Source organism: Nelusetta ayraudi, unplaced genomic scaffold, assembly GCF_046127955.1.
Source record: "Nelusetta ayraudi isolate G7.1 ecotype Tasmania unplaced genomic scaffold, CSIRO-AGI_Nayr_v1 ptg000050l, whole genome shotgun sequence".
NCBI lineage: Eukaryota > Metazoa > Chordata > Actinopteri > Tetraodontiformes > Monacanthidae > Nelusetta > Nelusetta ayraudi.
Genome location: NW_027466100.1, coordinates 3,981,565 through 4,003,941, shown reverse-complemented (window position 1 = coordinate 4,003,941; position 22,377 = coordinate 3,981,565). Strand labels below are relative to the sequence as shown.

The window sequence follows — 22,377 nt, the reverse complement described above, 5'->3', positions numbered from 1 at the left end:
CTGCTCCATATATTTCACTACAGCTGCAAAGAAAACCAATGCCGTTTTAGTCCCATTTAAGACTCACAATGGGAACATCATGTTTACTTCTCAAGAGACGTTCCTTATTCAGAAGAATTATCTGGCAGTGTGCAAGGAAAAACAATCTCTCTATAATCACTTCCTGGTAATGGTGAAATATTAACTATTTCCCAACAAGGGCCATATTATGTGCATAAAGTGATTCATCCATTTATCCATAACCAGTCTCAGGGTCATTGGGCAGAAAGTGATTTTGTTCAAAAGAAATTTACAACAAAATGAGACCTTCTTCTTGAGAGATAAGGAGGAACTGTGTCTCAATGCGCTTGTGTTTTTGTCACATACAAACTGGAGCTGCCAGCAGAGCCAGTTTACAAAGCTGTTCTGCTGGCTGGTCCACTAAGGCAGGACAGATTTGCATGGGGTACAAAAAGAAAAAGATGAGATAGAGTTTTCCCCCAGTATCACACGTTGCTATGAAATATAAGTTACTCACAATAATACAAACTTTTATGTTTAAAACTGCCTGCACATGTTAATTACATACAGAATGGCTACAAAGCAACGTAGTCACGAGGGTGCAATAAAATTGGGCTGTATTTTGTGGCCACTTAAAGGGAGTGCAAAGTGCAAAAAAATGTGAATGATACTTGTACAACAGCATGGCCGAAATAAAGTTGTTTATTTGATGTGAGAAGGAGAAGATATCAGGGGTCGGGAGCTTGAAAGATAGACTGGAACACCAGTAAATAACAGATAAAACATTTATTCATGACTGTTTTCTTTGAAAGACACAACAAAAATTTGTTTTAGCAAAGTGAAGAAAATCTTAGTGAAAAAGATAAGAACTCAAACTGAAGGCAGCTGATGACATTTCTGTATTAAACATGAACTAGTCTAAGAATGAGGACTGCTTCCATGTATTTTAATAGCGACAACCACCCACACTGTCCCTAACAAAAGCTTGAGGTGGGAATGAAACCCACAACCTTATTCTTTGAGAAAACAGCTGCTGCCCTGTGTGAATGTGACCTTTATTAAAGCCAAACAGATGGCTGCACAGAATCAGAATGAAAAATCCACCATCCTTTGGAGAGTAGCAGTGTAATGGCATCATTCCACTAACTTTTTTTTTTTTTTTTTTACATGCCATCACTAAAAGTCAAATAAGAAAGAAGGATGGATGGATGGATGGATGGATCTTTGAGAGGTGAAGAACTGATCCTCACATTGACAGTTTGTTGCTGATTTAGTGCAAGTCAACACCTCCTCATGTCCTGTGACTTGTTGTTTTTTGTTTTTTACATCAAACTCTTAAATAAAACCAAAATGTTCCTTCTCTGTGGTCAAAGGTTTTGCCTCGTTGACAGCTGTGTTATGAAAGCTCATTTGAGTGAATAACTGGTTGTTCTCCAGTAAATTGCTGCCTTGGAGCACACTCTTCATTGCGCGCACAGCACACTGCCACATTTCAGTTTGGACGATTAAACTTCTCTCTTTCCAAGTCCAGACCTGAAAATCCATTTTCTCAAGGATCATTAAACTTGAAAGAAATTTTGAATGTCCCTTTCTTAAAAAAAAAAAAAAAGAAAAAAAAGAAAAAAAAAAAGGGTGTTACATTTCTTCTTTAACAATTTAGGGCATCACTGAAATCAAGTTAATAATTTTTCTTTCTAAGTAATAATAACGTTTTAATCATTTTCTAGTTGTAATAGTAGTAGTAGCAATAGTAGTAGTGTCAGTGTTGTTGTTGTTGTCGTTGTTGTTGTTGTTGTTGTTGTTGTTGTTGTTGTAGTAGTATGTGCCATTGTGAGACTAGCGTCTTCATACTCAACATTTTTTTTTTTTTTTTTACTGGACATCTGAATAAAAACCCAATCAAGGTGTTGCAAATACTTGCAAAGTAACTCGCAAACAGCGAGTTACTTTTGAACCAACTAAATTCCATTTTAAAGGATCCAATCATGTTCTGTCCCCGCCGTGCTCCATGCAGCGTGGTCTGACCGGTCCTCCCTTGTAAAAAAAATCAGAGCCACAAAGGAAAAGACGCTCCTGCCGCTGATTGGCTGCGCGCCGCGCTCCAATCAGTGCGCCGTAGTGATTCCTGCCGCACAAACCAGGCGGGCGGCTTGTAAAAGTCACTCAGCGGTAGCAAGACTGGACTGTGAACACGGGTCGGAACTTATGCTTCCCATTAAAGGGAAACGGGGAGACAAAACAGCGCCGAACAGAGCGTAGGAATCGATTCTGGGTGGACTTTCTCACACCGTGGCAGCCGAGGACGATATTTGACGAGAAGAGGACGCGCTTTGTATGAACATGCTCATTCTGCGCGATTAAAACGCCACCAGCTCGGGAATTTAAGGATGACGTCCACCGCGAGGAGGCACCTGCAGGTGCTGTGCGTCCTGGTGCTGTCTACTACCCAGCTTTGCAGCGCAGAGACACAAGGAGGTAGGTGTACTATACTATACACGCGCACTCGCACGCAGGCTCGCACGGGTACACCTGTCCTGCCTCACAAACACCAGACGCTCCACACAAGTCAGACTTGTTTGCTATGAGTCACCTTGCGCCTCTCCCACGACTCCACCGGCGCTTTATTACGTTTGTCCCCATTGTTCCGAGGCTTTGTGACACAAGTGCCCAACCTTCTACCGCCTGTTGTCTGACGACCGCAGGCAGCCCGAAAGAGATTACTTCACAAAGACAAATTCCACTTTCGACATGTCGAAATAGCTTTTTATATCCGTTTAAATCACTGGTGGGAAAATATACAAAGGGCAAAAGTCATTACATTGAGGTAAAAATGACTGACTGTGTCCAAGAATAGAAACTTTTCACAAACGCAAATTGGAGCAGCATTTCCTCTGAAGTCATGGGTTGTATTAGAAGATAATAATTCAGTTGCTATGTGAGTTGCTATGTAAAAAACTGTAGAGATGCACCTAGAAATTTAAAATAATAATAATAATAATGGGGCATTTCAGAGGAGACTCTTGTTGTACCATAGTCTGCTGATGTAGGTTAAGACTGATTTTTTTCAACTGTTGTTGAAAAATGATTTGGCCTGGAGTTGTGTCCTGGCCACTGTTCAAATGCTAGGATGTAGCTGAGAGCGTAAAGAGGTGTTGTGATTTGAATCACACGGTGAACTTTAGCCGGTAATTCGTGTTGGAATTTCCGGGTTGCAGGTGAGTCAGGTGGTGGTGCTCTGTGTTTGGGAAAAACAATATCGACCTGACATCACTGTCACTGGTGCTTGACTGACAAAGCTACTCTTTCAATGTGCATCAGGCTCCACACTAAAACCACAACATCAACCAGTTCTAAGGGCAAAGGGGCGACTTGTCATGGGTGTACCCCTGCCTTTCACCACTCATCACTCATCACTCATTGCGATTGGCTCCATAGGCAGGATAAATAAATGAAGAGCTTATTATTTATATATTCATTCATTTTCCATACCCGCTTAGTCCCAAGCTCAGGGTCACGGGGGTCTGCTGGAGCTTATCCCAACTGTCAGCCGCCAGTTCATCGCAGGGCCACATACAAACAAACAACCATTTACACTCACATGCACACCTTTGGACAATTTAGAGTGTTCAATTGACCTCACATGCATGTTTTTGGACTGCCGGAGAACCTGGAGAGAACCCACGCAGACACAGGGAGAACATGCAAACTCCACACAGAAAGCTCCCAGGCCCGGAATCGAACCCACGACCTTCTTGCTGTGGGGCGGCAGCGCTAACCACTGCGCCACCTTATTTATATATTTTCATATATATATTTATTTATATACTTATTTTCATGATAAACTGCACAAACTTGCAGCCAGTCATCACTTTATTACTCTGCTGCGCTCTCTTCTATACAGCACTGCCTGCATTCTTATACAGTGATGTTAAAAGGACACTGCATGCATTTTTGATGTACTCTATTGTGCTAATAATCAGTGCAGGTGCATGTTGCACGTATATTTGTATTGTGTGTGTATATAGATATACATATATATATATATATGTATATATATATATATATATATATATATATATATATATATATATATATATATATATATATATATATATATATATATATATACATATATATATATATATATATACATATATGCCAGTCTAATAATAATCAGACTGGCAGTGTGTTGAGGGGCCTCATGATGCTAGCAAGAGGATTGACAACATATTTGTTTTTCCTGGGTCACTTGTTTGCATGGCACCTGTCAGGCTGAAGCAGCAGGTTGTTGTGTCCAACTATGATTGAAAGAGGCCACACCCAACTGTTGTTTTCCTCAAATGTGACCCAGCATGTTTTACACTCATAGAAGAGGCAGCATATCATGTGCTTATATTTGTAGATTTTTTTCTAAGTAAACATTGTTATGCTTTTCAGTGCACACATATACATATATATATATATATATATATATATATATATATATATATGTATATATATATATATATATAATATATATACATATATATGTATATATTCATACACACACATACATATATATGTGCACATATATATGTATATACACATACATACATATACTGTATATACACATACATACATATATATGTACACATATATATGTATGTGCACATGATATGCGTGTAAAACATGCTGGGTCACATTTGAGGAAAACAACAGTTGGGCGTGGCCTCTTTCAGTAATAGTTGGACACAACAACCTGCTGCTTCAGCCTGACAGGTGCCATGCAAACAAGTGACCCAGGAAAAACAAATATGTTGTCAATCCTCTTGCTAGCATCATGAAGCCCCTCAACACACTGCCAGTCTGATTATTATCTTGCACTTCCACGCTGACAGAAAAAACGCAATTTCCATTCTAACATCCTTGTGTGTGTGTGTGTGTGTGTGTGTGTGTGTGTGTGTGTGTGTGTGACTGATCCAATAGTTGCACCGCGACAGCTCTTTGTTCAGGTGCCATCCCCTGGAACTTGTTTGTGCGTTGTGCGTTGGTGTGTGTGTGTGTGTGTGTGTGTGTGTGTGTGTGTGTTGGTACACCGCGCGCCGGTCTAGCCGGTATTCAGTAATCTCTGTCCACTCTGTGCCAAGTTTCTGTTTACCTCTGTCATCATCTCAACCGCTTTACGGAGATTGTTTATCTGCTCCTAATTTCTTTTGTGCCCCTCTCATTTTTTTTCTTCCACTTTTGCATTGAAACCCCGGTATCTGACAAATGAAAGTTACAGCTCAACCTGATCTGTGCTAAGTTGTCGTGGTGTGTTAGGTTACATCTCAGCGCTTGGAACAAAAAGGGGAGGCATTCTGCTTTAAGTTGATGTGCGACGCGCGATGCAAAAGCAGCCGCAGTAGAGAAGCGCGGCGCACACACAGAGAAAGACTGCCATCGGCTCTCTGCTCTTTCGAAACAGGGCAGTTGTATTTGTGCGAGCGCGCTAACCTTCCGCCCCATTCCTTCCCCCTCTATCATCCATCTGCCAGCTCTGAAAGATCTCCATTGACAGAGGAAACCCACTCAACTAGCTCCCACAGCTGCAGCCGCCGCATTGTTTGTATTGCTGACATACCATTTTGTTACGCAGTGTGCTGCATGTGTGCATAGAGTAGGTCGTGCCTGCACGGCATATAGTAGCTTCGGAAGATTTCCAAAACGTATAAGGTGCGCAAATATTTGATGCGCACTTCCCAGTCAACATGTTTAAACACCATAAACCCCAATGGTGACAGCCAAGCTGCTCCAAGAGTTCCACCAAGGCGAGGCCGATAAAGTCCTTCACCCTACAGCCGCTCATAAACCTACGTGACTTACGTCAACTGGCTGCCAATGTGCAGCAGCTCCTGAAAAAACAGTTTGATGGATATAAAGTAATACCAGCATAATGGTCGCGCTATGTTGAGGAACAGCAGGAGCACCTGTGTTTGGGCATGCAAATGTAAAGCATAGAGTTCACGAACTTTCAAGACAGAAAGAAAGAAGGTCAGGATCTATATAGTGTGAGCTCAAGTCCAAGTTCACAGTGCTGATAAGACAGCTGGTGCAGTTTGTGCTGTAGATTAGCAGAAGATATGAAGGGGGATTTGGGACACGAAAGCAATTAAGTACAGGACGACAAGCAGGCTTGGACATTGCTAATAAATTTCGAATCAAACTTGTTGTACGAATAGGGCTGGAACATCGAACGCACAAGCCACAATCTGATCTGACAAGAGCAAAGAAAACACACAGACTAAAATGCACCAGGACAGGTTTACAAGAATGAGGTGAGACTCATCAGCTTGATGACAGGGGGGTGGGGGGTGGGCAGGGAGACAGACAGCAGAGAGGGAATACAAATGGAAGAAAACCTACAGAATTTACAAGGAAACGTACTGGTAACATAACAGGAAGAACAAGAGAGGGGAAAAAATTGTTTTCTTCTTTTTTAAAGGTAGTTAAGATCCTGGTAAGCGTGTGGCGTCTTTCTTTCAACGTGTGCTAAGTTGGCAAATCCTTGTTTCCGCTTGCCACAACAAAAGAAAATCCCCATTTCTTTTTGATCACAGCTCTAATGTTTGAACTGTTGACAGTGAGAAAGGTCTATCCAGTGATCCTGCAAATAAACCACCATTAATAAGTAACATATCACTGGAAGCGGTGGGCAGCCATCTCCAGTGCTCCTGTTAGAATACCAGTAGTTGCCCTGTTTTTACCCTTCATCTGGTGTTCAATAGTTGAACCATTAGTTCTTACCTGGGTGCGTAATAGGCTACCTGTGACTCCTTCACGTTATAGCGCTGTGTTGTAAATGAAGGGTCAGAGGGACAAAAAGTGATGGTGGCTTAAACTATTTTAAAGTGAACCAGTGGAAGGAAATGCTGAGTACTATTAACGCAACCCACATTGGGCGACAGCAAACTAGTCATCACAGATTTCCTGGGTGAGAAAAACTCAAACTCTTTTCGGTCAACAACAGCAATAAACCAGTTTTCGAGCACCGTCACTTGCGACCTCAGTGTTCTTTGCGACACAATAAAGTGATTCTTATCAGGACTTTATGGGTGTAGGAGGTTGTCGCTATCTCACTTGTGCAAACATGAACACATACTTGGGCATAGTCAGTGCATATATGTGGTTTGACGCACGTTCTTTGGATCCACAAGACCGCGGACATCAGCAAATGATGGAAAATACAACACTTGCCCCAACACTAGGTGAACCACATAGGTATTAAGTTTACTGTAACTGAGATTTAACAGTAAAATGTCCTGATCACCATGTACAAATATTAGTAGAGAGTCATTTAATAGAATAGAATAGAGTTTAAGCGCAAAGACACAGCAGCATCAACAGACCTATTAGTTCTGTTAGTCAAGAGTGACACTGGAGAGATAGTTCAATACAGCCGTGTTATGTTATTCAACTCATCAGGCAGGTCAGAATCAATATTCAGGGACTTATTATTTATATTGTTATAGGCCGGAATCAGTGAAATGTGTGAACCACAGAGAGGCTACGGGTCACAAAAAAGAAGGAACCAGTTTTCCCGGACAAAAAAAAAAAACTGTCATCTCCCTGATAGCTCACTGAGTCAAATCCACAGGTAGGCATTCGTAAATTTAGCATTGCTAGCACACCTTTGCAACCCCATCTACGGCTATTTCACAATATTGAAATGGAAAAGAACTATATAATAGCATCACCAAGTAAACATCCTTGTAAAAGAGAAACCCTGATGAGTCTTTTCATTTCTTTTTGAAATTGAAAAGTTTAGGCTTCAGATGTGAGAGCTCAGTTGAAACTTTGTTACTAAAGTGTGTGTGTGTGAGTGTGTGTGTGTGTGTGTGTGTGTGCACGCTCATGGAAAGCCACCTTATGATTGCAGGTCTCATTGCTATTTCAAAACAGCACTCGTGTTTTAATCTGTTCTACTGGGTTGCTTCTCCTGATGCAGCCTGGCATTTGAATAGCAAAGCAGCCTCGAAAGTTACACTGAACTCCCACACGTGACAAACAAGGCCTCATGTTTGTCCCAAAGAGCCACACGGCCTGGGCACAATCCTCTGCTTGTTTCATACAGTTCATTTATATGAGCATAGCAGAGTGGGCTGCAGTGAGCGGAATAGAACAACCTTTTTCAAAAGTTCTTCACCCTTTGACTATTTAATAATATGCATGCGCACAGCCAACATGTGAATATCAACAAATGCTTTGAATTTCTACACTACGCTACATACTTGTGGCTAGTAGTGTAGTAACAGCTAATGGTACTCCATGTTTGGGAGTAGTAGTAAAATATTTGCCATTCCAGGGTTACTGCCCAAAATAATTGCAATTACAAAACCAACCCAACAAGGCATTTATTTCCATTGATTCCATTGATGCTTTTCAGATTCGAAAAGACTCTGTTGTAAGGTTCCATAAGGATTCTTCTTTTTTCAGAAACATGAAACTGATGTAAGTCATGACGTCACTTCCAGGCAACCCCAAATACTTGTTTTCGCTATTTTGTTGACTCTTTTTCAATTGCTTTATGTGCAAAAAAACATGAAAGTCATCGCAAGTGTCACATGTCATAATGCGGATATGACATTGTTTTTGCAATTTGTACATGTCTTTGATACATTTTTACATGGCAAAAATAATAATGCGTTATTTCTTCTCAGTGGTCATTTGTACCGGCACCCAGAACAGCCTGAGCGTGACGGGAACTTTAGAGAACCAGTACAAACTGATACAACAGTACATGGGCTGCGAGATTGTGATGGGCAACCTTGAAATCATCATGATGGAGCACACCAGGGACTTCTCCTTCCTGCAGGTGAGCTTCTGCACTGCGCTACTGGTCATTAAAAAAAAAAGAAAATTTCTGCACGGGGCTCAGTGAAGATAAGAAAGAACATGAATCATTTTGATGCCTGAAACAAAACGAGTTGTTTATCTCCGTCTGTAGTGACTAATACCTCCGTCTCGATTGACCGATGAGCTCGTTTACTTTGAATCAGTCACAGCGTGACATTTTGGTGGTGACTAAGAACACAAGCGGAACACACCTTAGGTTACCAGAAATATCCTCAAGCAGAGCAACAGAAGCTACGTGCATATTTCTTTTCACTCCTACTCCTTTTATGCTCCTTTTTTTCACTCACAGTCCATCAGGGAGGTGACGGGCTACATCCTGATTGCCGTCAACGAGTTCAGCCGACTGCCCATGGACAACCTGCGCGTCATCCGAGGCACCACGCTGTACGAGGACAAGTACGCGCTGGCTGTCATGGTCAACTACCAGATGGACGGGTTGCATGGCCTGCAGGAACTGGGCCTGACACACCTCACAGGTACATACTGTGTCTGTTACTTTGAGAGTGGATGAGGGGGTTGGCTCCCATGGCTTGGTAGGGCTTCGAGGCATCCTGTGTATATAAATGTGATAACATAAAAACATCACAACACACCTGTTTCTTCTTTATCTTTACTACTTTCTACACTGTCGATACATACTGAAGACCTCAAATATGTGACCAAGATATGTGGATTAATGTGGCAAAATAAAAAAATGTTCAGTACATATATGAAGGGTGGCTATTCAAGATTATCTAAAATACCAAACTTGTTTGATTCATCTCACATTCGTATAACACATATTCCATATGTGTTCACTCACAGTTTTGATGCCTTGAGTGACAATCTACAATGTAAATAGTTGTGAAAATGAAAGAAAAACCATTAAATCAGAAGTATGTGCCCGCCAAACTTTTGAATGGTATATATATATATATATATATGTATATATATATATATATATATATATATACATATATATATATATATATATATATATATATATATATATATATATATATATACATACATATATATGTATTCTTAATTAATTTAGTTATTGACTTATTTATTTTATTTATATTTACAATTTTTTTCTGTCTGATAATTATAGTATTGATTATTATATATTAATGCAAAAATTCTCCAACTGCTGTATTTATAATTGATACACACACATACACACACAAAACTATCAATGTTGTTGTTTGTTACTCATTCTGTCTGTCTGTTAATGTCACTGTATTGTCTTATTGCACAATATATATAAAAGAGAGTGGGTGGGTGTCGTGGAGCAGATAAGAGCCCAGGCCAGGATGTGACTCTACCGTTGGAGCTCCCACCGCCCACACAGCATTGCCACACCCTTAAAGTAACATAACAGTGTCTAGTGAGAATGTCCCACGGTTCGGCTGCTTAACTGTAAAACATGAGTCTGCGGCGACGTCGTTTCATGTGCCTTGTAGTAAACAGCGGAGGGGAAAGTGTGATGCGATGAGTCACAGGCGTGCTGGGGCTCGCAGCAGTGATCGCTCATCCCCGTCGCTTAAATTTGTGTTTGTGTGCCGCCTGTGTTCAGAGATTCTGGAGGGAGGGGTGAAGATCATCCAGAACAAGTACCTGAGCTTTGCCTCGCAGATCAACTGGCTGGACATCGTCAAGGACGGCACGTCTGATATTATGATCGAGGACAACGGACTTCCGAGTAAGTCAATGTGACTGAAATTATGCTAATTTCCCCAATGTCCATCCATTTATCCGTTTTCTGACGCTTTATTCGGAGTCGGGTTGTGGGGGCAGCAGTCTCAGCAGAGATAGACTGACTTCCCTGGCCCCTGTCACCTCCTCCAACTCATGCGGGACCTCAAGGCGTTCCCAGACCGGCCGAGAGACATAGTCCCTCCAGCATATACTGGGTCTTCCTCGAGGTCTCCTCTCGGTGGGACAAGCCCGGAACACCTCTCCAGGGAGGCGTCCAGGAGGCATCTGAAACAGATGCCTGAGTCACCTCAGCTGACCCCTCTCGATGCAGAGGAGCAGCGGCTCTACTCCAAGCTCCTCCCGGGTGACTGAGCTTCTCACCCTGCCCCCAAGGGTGGGCCCAGCCACCTTATTTCTAACTTATTTCTGCCGCAATCTCGTTCTCTCAGTCATTACCCAAAGCTCATGATCATTCGGCTTAGCTCCTTCTTCACCACGACAGATCGGTACAGCGACTGCATCGCTGCAGATGCTGCACTGATCTGCCTGTCGATCTTGCCGTCCATCTTTCCCTCACTCGTAAACAAGATCCCAAGATACTTGAACTCCTCCTCCTGAGGCAGGGTCTCTCCACCAACCCGGAGAGGGCAAGCCACCTTTTCCAGTCGAGAACAACGACTTCGGTTTTGAAGCGAACATGATCACATCATCTGCAAAAATCAGAGACGCAATCATGTGGTTCCCGAACTGGCCCCCCTTCCGGCCCCGGCTGTGTCTAGAAATTCTGTCCATGCAAATGATGAACAGAACCGGTGACGAAGGGCATCCCTGTCGGAGACCAACATGCACTGGGAACAAGTCTGACTTACTGCAATGTGGCAGACTCCTGCTCTGATCATACAGGGACCGAACGGCCCTTAACAGAGGGCCCCAGACCTCTTACTCCTGGAGCACCCACCACAAGAGGTATCGAGGGACATGGTGGAACGCCTTCTCCAAATCCACAAAGCATGTTGTGGACTGGTTGGGCGAAATCCCATGAAGCCTCAAGCACCCGGCGGGAAGTGTGGAGCTGGTCCACTGTTCCTTTAACAACAGAGGTGAAGAGCATGGTCCATTCGGACACAATGTCTCCAACCTCCCCTGGGAGCCCAGGCTGTGCAAGGAGGTGAGCCTGACTATATTTAGCTGGTATCTCTTCACCTCCTGCACAAGCTCGAGCTCCTTCCCCCCCAGCGAGGTGACATTACATGTCCCTACAGCCAGATGCTGTCTCCAAGGCCTGGGTTGTCTAGGCCCTCGACCTCGACTACCGCCTGAACCACAATGCACCCGACCCCTATGGCTCCCTCTGCGGGTGGTGAGCCTACAGGAGGTTGAACCTACGTTGCTTCATCGGGCTGGGTCCAGCCGGGCCAATGTGTGATAAATAAAGGCATTCTATTCTATTCTATTCTATTCTATTCTATTTTTGTTATATCACTGGACAAAATGCGCAACTATGCACTGGCTGCTAATAATGTGTGAATGTCACTCTAGAGCCTTGTGATGCTGCGTGCGGAGACGCTCCGTGTTGGGGTCCAACAAACGACACGTGCCAGATCTGTGAGTGTTCTCATCATCCTTTAATCATCTCCGATCCAACCTCTCTGTTGTCTCTGAACTTATTTGGCCATGAAACACACACAGCAAGACTTGCTTAACAACGCTAGTAGCTGTAGACATTTTTACATATGTCTTTTTTTATTTATTTCAGTGACAAAAACAGTGTGCGCCCCGCAGTGCAACGGTCGATGCTTTGGTCGAAACCCAAACGAGTGTTGCCATGTTGAGTGTGCTGGTGGGTGCACTGGACCCCTGGATACAGACTGCTATGTAAGTGCGCACCTTCAGTGCCTTTGTCCCACAATGTTGAAAAGCAACTGTATTATCAGTAAAGGTAATAATGAATGAACTTGATTTGTTTCTTGCTAAATTTTAAACTGATAAAGCTGTTCTTTACTAGCGGGCTTCTCACTGGAGAGCCTTGTGTTTTCGTCAGAGATATAATTGAGATCAACTCCAAATTAGAGATCAGATTTGATATTTTTTTAGGAGGTTGCAGTTGTCTTGAGGCTGTCAGAAAAACACCTGTGCTTCTTGATTTTGCTCCACTTTTCAGACAGTGGAGCAAACATGGAGTTGTATAAAAGATTATTTTATGACATCACAACAGATGCTTCAAATTAGGAAGAAAAATGAAGACGTCAAGAAATTAGTGGAATATGGAACCTTTTAATGTTTTGAAACACCCAATGACAAAAAAAACGAACACACGGTAAATCTGTTTGTTAAATGTGTCATCCACCATTGGTTGCAGGCTTGCAGGAAGTTCAACAACTCCGGCTCGTGTGTGCCTCTGTGTCCTCAAACCCTAATTTACAACAAGCACACATTCAAACTGGAGCCCAACCCCAATGCCAAGTACCAGTATGGCTCAATCTGCGTGGCCCAGTGTCCCAGTGAGTCCCCACACATGTTGCCTTATTCCTCAGAAATTCCTCAGAAATTTTTTTCCAACAGTCCATTTTTTTTTTTTTTTTTTTTTTTTTGGCAGTTGTTTGCCCCTTTTTCCGTATATTTGTTAGTTCAGGAAATGATTTGACAAAATGTGCTTTTGTTTTTTTCAGCAAACTTTCTGGTGGATGGCACCTCCTGTGTCAGCAACTGTCCATCTGATAAAACGGAGGTGGAGAAAAATGGTGTGAAAAAATGTGAGCCGTGTGGAGGTCTATGCCCAAAAGGTATTGGAGAAACTCAGCAGCTTTTAAGATAGTTGCATCATGCAAGCCAGATATACAGTATCTGCTTGTGGCAAATCTACCGTCTGATGTCATAATATTTGTTCATTTTAGTTTATATTTTTATATTTTAAAATCGAAATTTCGACCACAGCTTTGCTGCTCTAATTATTAATCCTTATTCTTCCTCTTCCGCTGAATCACCCTCCCAGCCTGCCACGGGACCGGAGGACCCAACAGGCAAACAGTGGATGCACTTAACATTGACAGTTTCATTAACTGCACAACGATTCAGGGCAGTCTGCACTTCCTGGTGACTGGAATTGAGGGGTAGGTCAAATTATTTTCCTACCTAAAAAACTAGTAAAATACCAAACGTGCGTTCTAATGTCTGCACCTTCGTGTACCATCGTTCCTCACAGGGACGATTACAACGGTGTGCCGGCACTCGATCCAGCGAAACTGAAGATCTTCAACACTGTGAGAGAGATAACAGGTGTGTGTGTGTGTGTGTGTGTGTGTGTGTGTGTGTGTGTGTCTCTGTGTGTGTGTCTGTGCGTGTCTGTGTGAGTTTAATGTGTGTTAATTTTTAACATTGGTGTTTGTTGTCTGGTTAAACCTCTGACACACTTTGGCTCCTATCGCAGACTTCCTCAGTATCCAGTCGTGGCCTAAAAACATGTCCAACCTGTCGGTTTTCTCAAACCTGGAGACCATTCAGGGCAGAACACTTTACAAGTTAGAGCTTTTTCCTTTTTCCATTCAATCACCTTGTTTATGTTCCCAAAGTTAACTATAGCCATGTCACAAAAATGTTGTTGTTGTTTTTTTTTATATATATATATATATATATATATATATATACATATATATATATGTATACTGCAACATGAACTACTGTGAATCTGACTGTTTTTGGGATTCTGTATCTCTTTCTTCTTCGGCCAAACCTCATTTTTACCCCAATATAGAGGAGTGAACTCTAAAAGGTACGGTAATTAATTCACATTCATCAATCTGCCCCTTGACGCTCACAACTGATATCTGGGCGGAATTGGTGTTTCATACGGTGGTGGGAAAATATTTTGCATGCTTATTCTCTCTGAAGGATATTTGGCTGCTAATGGCTTGGTATAAAGCAAACAAACAAACATAACATTAAGAAAGTCTACCTCTGCATTTTCTCCAAGGGTTTACAAAGTCAGACAATATAACAAAACAAAATGAAAAATTGAGTTTTTGGGTTAGCTTGATTAGTGATACCAGAATTTGGTACATTGCATCAAATGGTAAAGTTAATGTTCAATCATGGATATGACCAAAACTATAAGGTCTGATCCTCAAATATAGAGTTGATTTTTTTTTTTTTTTTTTTTAAGAATTCATTCTGACTTGGTAAACCCTCATTTTAAAATGTTTTTCTTAAATTGTTGAAATGTTCCATGAACACCAAAAGCCCTTTTCCCCCTAAAATTCACATGTAACCAATCATAAAGTGTGGTTTTGTTAAAATATCGTCCACTAACGTATCCTTTGGATGGTCATATTTTCAGGCTCTACTCTCTGATGGTGATACGGAGCCCCTCCTTGACCTCCCTGGGGTTGCGCTCGCTGCGCCACATCAATGACGGCGCTGTGTACATCACTGGGAACAAGAAGCTCTGCTACGTGGACACAGTCAACTGGACAGCAATCAGCAGCAGCTCCCGCCGTCGCCAGAAAAACGACGTCAAGGATAACCGACCCGTCCGCGAGTGCGGTGAGTGAGAGGGGATGTTTGAGGAATCAGGTAGCTTGTCTGTGATGGTAATTATGTTCATTGTTGTTGCTTTTTTCCTGCTTGCGTTTCCAGTCGCCGAAGGCCACGTATGTGACCGTTTGTGCGCCAATGGCTGCTGGGGTCCGGGAACAAACCAGTGCCTGTCCTGTAAGAACTACAGCAGGGGAGGAGCGTGTGTCCCAGACTGCATGTTCTTAACTGGGTAGGACTTTACAAACTACTACTAATAACAGTCTCAGTATTTGCGCTAGGATATTTGGTACTCCATAGGAACATTTCAATACTGATACCAAGTACTTAAAAAAGCCATTGCACATTACAGAATTACTTAGATTTTTTTTCCCACAGTTGTTCTGTGATTTGAAAAACATTCCTGGACATGTTGTTCTTGAATACAAATGACTGTCACGACTTTCGCAGCAGTACAAACAAAATTAACAATATTGTCATATACCTGTATCGGTGCATCCCGACTTCTGTGTATTTCAACTTTTCAGACTTTATATTTTTATATTGTTTCCTGCCTTAAATACAGTGAGAAGCGGGAATTTGCTACTAAGGCAGGGGAATGTATGCCATGCCACTCGGAGTGTAAAGTCCAAGAAGGGAAGCAGACGTGCACAGGCCCGGTAGGACTTGTTCCTTGCACTGCTGCCACCTACAGGCAGTATTGTTTATTATTTTCCTCCGCAATTTTTTGTCAGGTCAACTTTTTACCTCTGAACTTTTGTTTCTCTGTTTTTTGCTTAAAAAGGGAGCCGACGAGTGCGAAGCTTGTGCCAGGCTACAGGACGGCCCGCACTGCGTGTCCTCGTGTCCTGAGGGCGTGATGGGAGGGGAGGAGGTCATCTTTAAATACCCCAACAAGCAGGGCCACTGTGAGCCCTGCCACGTTAACTGCACACAAGGGTCAGGAAATCTGATTTGAAGGACTTTATTTTCAAACCGGTGCCAGTTTTTTTTTCTCTCCACTCAATTTTTTTCTTCATTATTTCAGGTGCAAGGGTCCAGGGATTGGAGACTGTGTCGAGGCATCTCGGTACAATTCTGGGTACGCTGTCCCTCTTGATATGTGTACATTTTACTTTTTAAAAATTCCTACCAGTTTGTAATGTGTTGTTTCTTTTTTTTCTTCTTCCTTTGTATTTGCTAATAGACAAGCCACCACGGGCATCGTACTGGGAGTTATTGCCCTTCTCTTCATTTCATTCTCTGTGTTTGTGCTGACGGTGCTGTACCGCCGGGGCCTGGCCATCCGCCGCAAGCGAGCTATGAGGAGATACCTTCAAAGCCAAGAGGTCAGTTAGGCGCAGGGGAATTGACTGTGATGTTATGAGTTTGTTTCTATGTTTGTTTGTTTGTTTTTTTAGAAACTGTTGTTTTATATTCCTTTAGAGTGTTGATCCCATGGATCCCGGAGAGAAAGGAGCTCGAGTCCATACACGGATCCTCAAACCAGCAGAGCTCCGTAAGCTCAAGCTGCTGGGCCAAGGAGTGTTTGGATCGGTCCATAAGGTACTGGTGGTTGTCTTTTGCTGTCTGTCATCTTTTTCATTGTGTGTGCGTTTAATAAAATAATGTCCTCTGTACTCTTACGACACAGGGATTCTGGATTCCTGAGGGGGACATGGTAAAGATTCCTGTTGCGATAAAAATCATCCAAGATCGCACAGGACGACAGACCTTCAACGAGCTGACAGATGTAAGCAAACTGGATTCTTTTGAAATAAAAGCAACTCATAAAATAGAATAAAAAGAAATGAAATGAAATAGCTTTGAACTTTGTAAATAACATCACTAGATTGTTGAGCAGACTGTATGATATATTTTAAATGTAGGGATTGGTTGATTTATATTGAACATATGCATTTATCAACATTGAATATATTGGCCGTGTCTGTGAAATCAAGAGCTGCACATGTAGACAAGTTCCTGTTTCCCCCTTGGTTCCTGTGAAGAAACATTATCAGACCTACACAAAGTCAATATTTGCTTCTATAGTACGAGATCTTCATCATGGCAAGGTTTGACCCATGCATTATGCTTAATGCCCATCCCTCCTCTGCAGCACATGATGACCTTGGGGAGCTTAGACCACGCAAACATTGTCAGGATCCTGGGGATCTGTCCTGGAGACAGCTTGCAGATCGTCACCCTGTTCAACAGTCACGGCTCCCTGCTGGAGCACGTTCGAAACTGCAAAAATAAGCTCAGTCCACAGAGACTGCTCAACTGGTGTGTCCAAATCGCAAAGGTAACACACAAATGGACTTGCTTGTGGTTTTTACAGTAATTTGGTTTATCACACTGGGATCTCAGTCTCTAACCCTTGCTGTTTTTCTCATCAGGGGATGTACTACCTGGAGGAGAACAAGGTGGTCCACAGGAACCTGGCAGCCAGAAATGTCTTTCTAAACAATAATTACACAGCACAGATCACAGACTATGGCATTGCAGACTTGCTGTACCCGGATGACAAGAAGTACTTCTACAATGAACTCAAGGTCTGTGGCGCGGTTGCCATAGAGAGATGCGCACTCAGCCAAATCCCTTAGTTGTTCCTTGCAGAAATGTAGAATTTGTGAATTGTAAAAATTAAAAAAAATCATGTGCTTCTGTGTTCAGGCTCCAATCAAATGGATGGCACTGGAGAGCATCTTGTTCCGCAAATACACGCATCAGAGTGATGTGTGGAGCTACGGTGAGCGAGCTTCTATCAGCTGATGTGGGGTGTGGGTTTTCCAACTCAATCAGACACACTAACTCATATCATCACACTGTTGTTCAGGAGTAACTGTGTGGGAGATGATGTCCAATGGAGCAGAGCCCTACACCTCCATGCGTCCACAGGAAGTGCCCGATCTGCTGGAGAAAGGCGAGCGACTGTCCCAGCCTCAAATTTGTACCATCGATGTCTACATGGTCATGGTCAAATGTGAGTTCCCATCTCTGGTTCTGCCTTCAGTTCCCTCTAATGAGTCCGTGTGTGTAATACTGAGCAACGCTCTGCGTCTGTTGTCCCCAGGCTGGATGATTGACGAGAATGTTCGGCCAACATTCAAAGAACTGGCGAATGAATTCACTCGAATGGCCAGAGACCCACCTCGCTATCTGGTGATCAAGGTAAGACAAGGATCTTATTGTCAGCTATTGGAACAAACGCATTCTGTTTACAGCGCAGTGCGTACTATGCAAGTTGTGATTGATCTCTGACCATCAGGAGGAGTGCAGCCATCAGGAGCCCGCCCATGATGAACCGGTTCAGCGGAGCGTAGACCTGGACGACCTGGACGACGTGGACGACATGGACGACTTGGACATGGGCATAGTGGTGCAGAATGGGAAGGATGAGGTAGAAGGTATAGGTCCTCCCTCACACTACGTCTCTCCATCCAGGAGCCACAGTCGCCTCACAAGGCTGGAAACCAACAGAGTAAGTACCTCGATGTTTGGTTTTATTTTTGTTTCGGTATTTTCTTTAATCCTGTGGATCTTAATCCCAACTCTGTCTTTAAAAGGTCCTTCCTAGTTCCTCAAATGTGTCTGGATACCTGCCAATGACGCCCGGCATTGACAGCTCAGTGCAGGTGAACAGAAGACCGCCGTCGCCACCATCATAGTGGTGTACTTTCCTCTTTTGTTTTTACACATTACTAACGCAGAGCTGGTTGTGATGGCAGGCCATGTGGCAGTCGCGCTCCCGCCTGAACTCGATGCGGACCATGTCGGAAAGCTCAGAGGGCTGCGGCACAGCGGTGGAGACGGAGATGAGCGAGGAGTTTTCTCTCGGGGGGAGTCTGAAGCTACGCCGACATCGAGAGGACAGCGCGTACATGTCACAAAGGGACAGCATGTCGGGTGGGCCTCTGGAGTCTTCATCACCTGAGACGGAGGAGGAGGACCAGAATGGCTATGTGCTTCCTGGAGACAGTCCAGAAAGAGGTGAGAGAAGTGTTCATGTTTTATTGGCTCTACTGGATAGGCATTGCAATTACACAATGGCCTCTATTCAGTTTCATTTCATTCAGGTAACACTGCAACTTTGGTCAGGGTCATATGTATTTTGAAGATCAGATACATTGAACTGTGTGCTGTGATATATGTACTTCTGGAGCAGGGGTCTGCAATGTTGGCTATGCAAAGGGCTATTTTTCCTTGTTTTACACCAAACAAAACTACTCTGAAGCCGCTAAAGCTGTTTGATATCAAAGATCATAGTTTTAAATGCAGTTGTGGTATGTATAAAAATGCCATAATTTAATTCATTCAATTTTTATAACACAAATTAAAACAGTTCTTGAGATTTCCATTTTACAACCATAGGAGTTTTTTTAAGACACACTATTCATCAGACATTAAACACACCAGCCCTCAGTCCAGTGGGAATGCCGCACGTAATTGCGAAAGGGCCGATTTCCATTTTCTGCAGCAGTTGAAACATTGCTTTTCTCCAGCTTGTCATGTTTCTATAAAATATTTGTGCTTGCTCTACAAGTGTCCTTCCACAAAACACATTTTCTTGTTGCTTACCGATATCTTGCTACATATCACTACAGATATCCATTCATACACAAGAGTAACACGCAGAAAAAGTGATCTACTCATGTTTTCGAAATAATTACAGGTGTTAAAAAAGAAGAAAGATTAATATACAAAATCTAGACAAACATGGGGGCCAGCTTGTGTGTGCTCGCTCCAACAAACAAAATCAGCAATGAGAAAGAGAAACTGTAAAAGGAAAAAAAGGATGTAGCTTTGCTTTTTTTACTGCGTTCACAAAATCCCTGCAAACCTCACCCTTTGTTTTCCTCATCCCCCCCAGAAACCCTGCTGTCCGCTTCTCGAGCCACTCGTGGCAGAATGGGCAAGTCGCGCTCATCTAGCCTGCTGGATGACCAAGATGATGAAGAATACGAGTATATGAACAAGCAGACCTGTGCAGTATCCGTGTCGCCCCAGCACAACAGCGTCTGGCTGAGGCCAAACAAAAAGCGCACGGCCTCCACGTCGTCGCACTTGACGACGTACTCAGAGGACACCGTGCCGTCGGTGGAACTCAGGGGGAGCCACCAGAACTCAGACTCTGAGCAGCAGGGCTCGAATGAAGTTGAATACGAATACATGGACATCCGGGGCAGTGAGAAAGACGGTCCTCCAGCATACTGTCCTCCTGCTCCTCCTCACCTTTCTCTGACACAGACAAGAAACCAGAAACTGAGGGAGGAAGATGAGGAGGACGAGGAGGAAGAAGAAGAGGACGAGTACGTCGAGGACGGTTACCAGTACACAAACCCACAGCCAAAGTTGCGGCAAGCGCTGAAAGATATGAGGGCTCCTAAGATACGGGAGAGGGAGGAGGACCTATCGTACGAGTACGAAGACATGGACGCCCGGGCAACACTGCAGCCTGGAGATGCAGTGGTGTACCAGAATGTCCAGAGGGATGTGGAGAGGGCAGCGGCAGGCAGGGAGGCACGCAGGTACGGGCTGGACACCTTCTTGAAAGTGCGTGCTGGTGTTGGATTGGAGGACCGCGCAAGTGGAGACAGATCTTTTGACAATCCAGACTACTGGCACAGCAGGATGACACTGAAGACCAAAGCGGTGCCCACATGAAGAACACGTCAACTCCTCTGACTTTTTCAATCAACATGAGCTTTAAAAGAACTAACTGAGATGCTTTCATGAAGGAGCTGTGGATGGAGGAAATACAAATGTAAAGAAAAATAATGTAGCCCATGGTGCAAAAAAAGCCCAACTATATGTCCCTTGTTCGTCAGTGTGTGTGTGTGTGTGTGTGTGCGCGCGTGTGTGCGCGCGCAATGGCGGCTGAATGTCTGACTAACAGAAATTCCCTAACCAGTGATACTCTTTTGTTTACATTTTGAAACTAACAGAAATTATCATTTGCAAGAACAAATGTGTTTGTATAGTTTGGACTTAAATACTCTGAGAAGTCTGTAAATGAAACTGCATTTTGTGCTCAATAAAGGTATTTTGTTTGAATATTGATTTTGAATACATCTGCAATCTGGCCATTTATTCATTGATTGATGCTAGGATAATAATAATACTGGGTTACCAAAAAAACATTTTGTAAGTTGTCTATGTTTTTTCAGCTGAATTAGGACCATTTTGCTCCGCTGAATCCAATCCAATCCAATTTTTCTCTATCAGGTCAGGTTTTTATGCTAATTTGATTTCGAAAAATCTGATCTTCTGGCTAAACTGATTACATTTTTGTGGCATTATCAGTTGATTTTCATCAATATTTCAATATTTCTCATCCAAAAAAGGTTTTTAGGAGAAAAAAAATTGTCTTCTAACAGAATGTATTAAATGTTACAACATTCAATTTCTGTTAATTGAATAATAGACATTGATAAAGGTAGGTGCATATAAATTGAAGGTTATATCTTCATTGTGCAAATTCATTATTATGAGCAGCTGTGGCTCATAGGGTTGGCAGCACCTTGCATGGCAGCAGCCACCCATTGGTGTATGAATGTGTGTGTGAATGGGTGATGTCAATGCCAATGTAAAGCGCTCTGGTGAAGGTGCTGGAAAAAGCGCTGTAGTTTCTTCTGGAACAGTGGAGGAATCTTTGTCATTGATGTTAGGAAGTTCTCCAAAGACAGGTACTGGAATTTCATCACAGTGAGCTACAGGACAATTCAAGATCAGGATACTTGAGGCTGCTTCGGTTCTTTCTGGTGATCCCAGTCACATCAGTTGTGCAGAAGTAGCTGTCAGTCCAAACCAAGGGAATTCCAAACTTCAGACAGACTTCATGACTTGCATACTATGTGTGGCGCCCAACCTGTATTCTGGTCACCAAGTTTAATACCAAAATAAGCATGGTAAGCATGCTTTCTAGAAACTTTTGCCTAGATTCCTGTTAGGAACAATGCTGTATTCACTGCAGATGAAGCAGAATATGTCAGGCTTATTTTTGCAAGATCTTCTAGTCGAAGCCATTTCATTCACTTGTAATATTAAAAAAAATATTTTTTTAATATTATATTGCAAAATCTATAGATTTCGTTGATTGCAAGAAATATCAAAGAATTTTGCATCATATGACGTGAAAATATCCGTACATGTAAACAAAAACGTTGAACAACAAATGTGTAGCGTAGTTCAGAAAGTTGACCTGACTGACTTAATGATGTATGTTAGCCAGCTCAAAGGACCACAAAGTTGAATTAGACATGATTTAGCTATTATAGATTTTAAATGGTTTGTTGCAAACATATGCACTGT

General features: G+C 42.8%; 1 protein-coding gene across 2 annotated transcripts; it reads left to right on the top strand.

The window, feature by feature from the left end:
• The first annotated feature begins 2,152 nt into the window (after positions 1 to 2,152).
• erbb3a (erb-b2 receptor tyrosine kinase 3a) lies at positions 2,153 to 21,126 on the top strand. 2 transcript variants are annotated; one of them, XM_076037360.1, is made up of 29 exons: positions 2,153 to 2,475; positions 8,679 to 8,833; positions 9,164 to 9,350; positions 10,433 to 10,558; positions 12,094 to 12,159; positions 12,311 to 12,429; positions 12,914 to 13,055; positions 13,224 to 13,337; positions 13,547 to 13,664; positions 13,757 to 13,830; positions 13,982 to 14,072; positions 14,306 to 14,323; positions 14,888 to 15,093; positions 15,187 to 15,316; positions 15,650 to 15,743; positions 15,869 to 16,023; positions 16,112 to 16,165; positions 16,271 to 16,412; positions 16,510 to 16,629; positions 16,718 to 16,816; positions 17,183 to 17,368; positions 17,463 to 17,618; positions 17,740 to 17,815; positions 17,903 to 18,049; positions 18,140 to 18,237; positions 18,335 to 18,547; positions 18,633 to 18,701; positions 18,795 to 19,056; positions 19,937 to 21,126. In XM_076037360.1, exons 1-29 carry the CDS (start codon positions 2,388 to 2,390, stop codon positions 20,728 to 20,730), a joined length of 4,299 nt encoding a protein of 1,432 aa, XP_075893475.1. In that variant the 5' UTR covers positions 2,153 to 2,387; the 3' UTR covers positions 20,731 to 21,126. The 2 variants fall into 2 exon arrangements, with proteins under 2 accessions (XP_075893475.1, XP_075893476.1); XM_076037361.1 differs by lacking the exon at positions 14,306 to 14,323.
• The last annotated feature ends 1,251 nt before the right edge of the window (positions 21,127 to 22,377 follow it).

Coding starts and splice junctions, on each gene's coding strand:
- erbb3a (XM_076037360.1), top strand. CDS start 2,388: ATGACGTCCACCGCGAGGAGGCACCTGCAGGTGCTGTGCGTCCTGGTG. Junction 13,056..13,223: donor CTGCGTGGCCCAGTGTCCCA/GTGAGTCCCCAC, acceptor TGTTTTTTTCAG/CAAACTTTCTGGTGGATGGC. Junction 13,831..13,981: donor CACTGTGAGAGAGATAACAG/GTGTGTGTGTGT, acceptor CTCCTATCGCAG/ACTTCCTCAGTATCCAGTCG.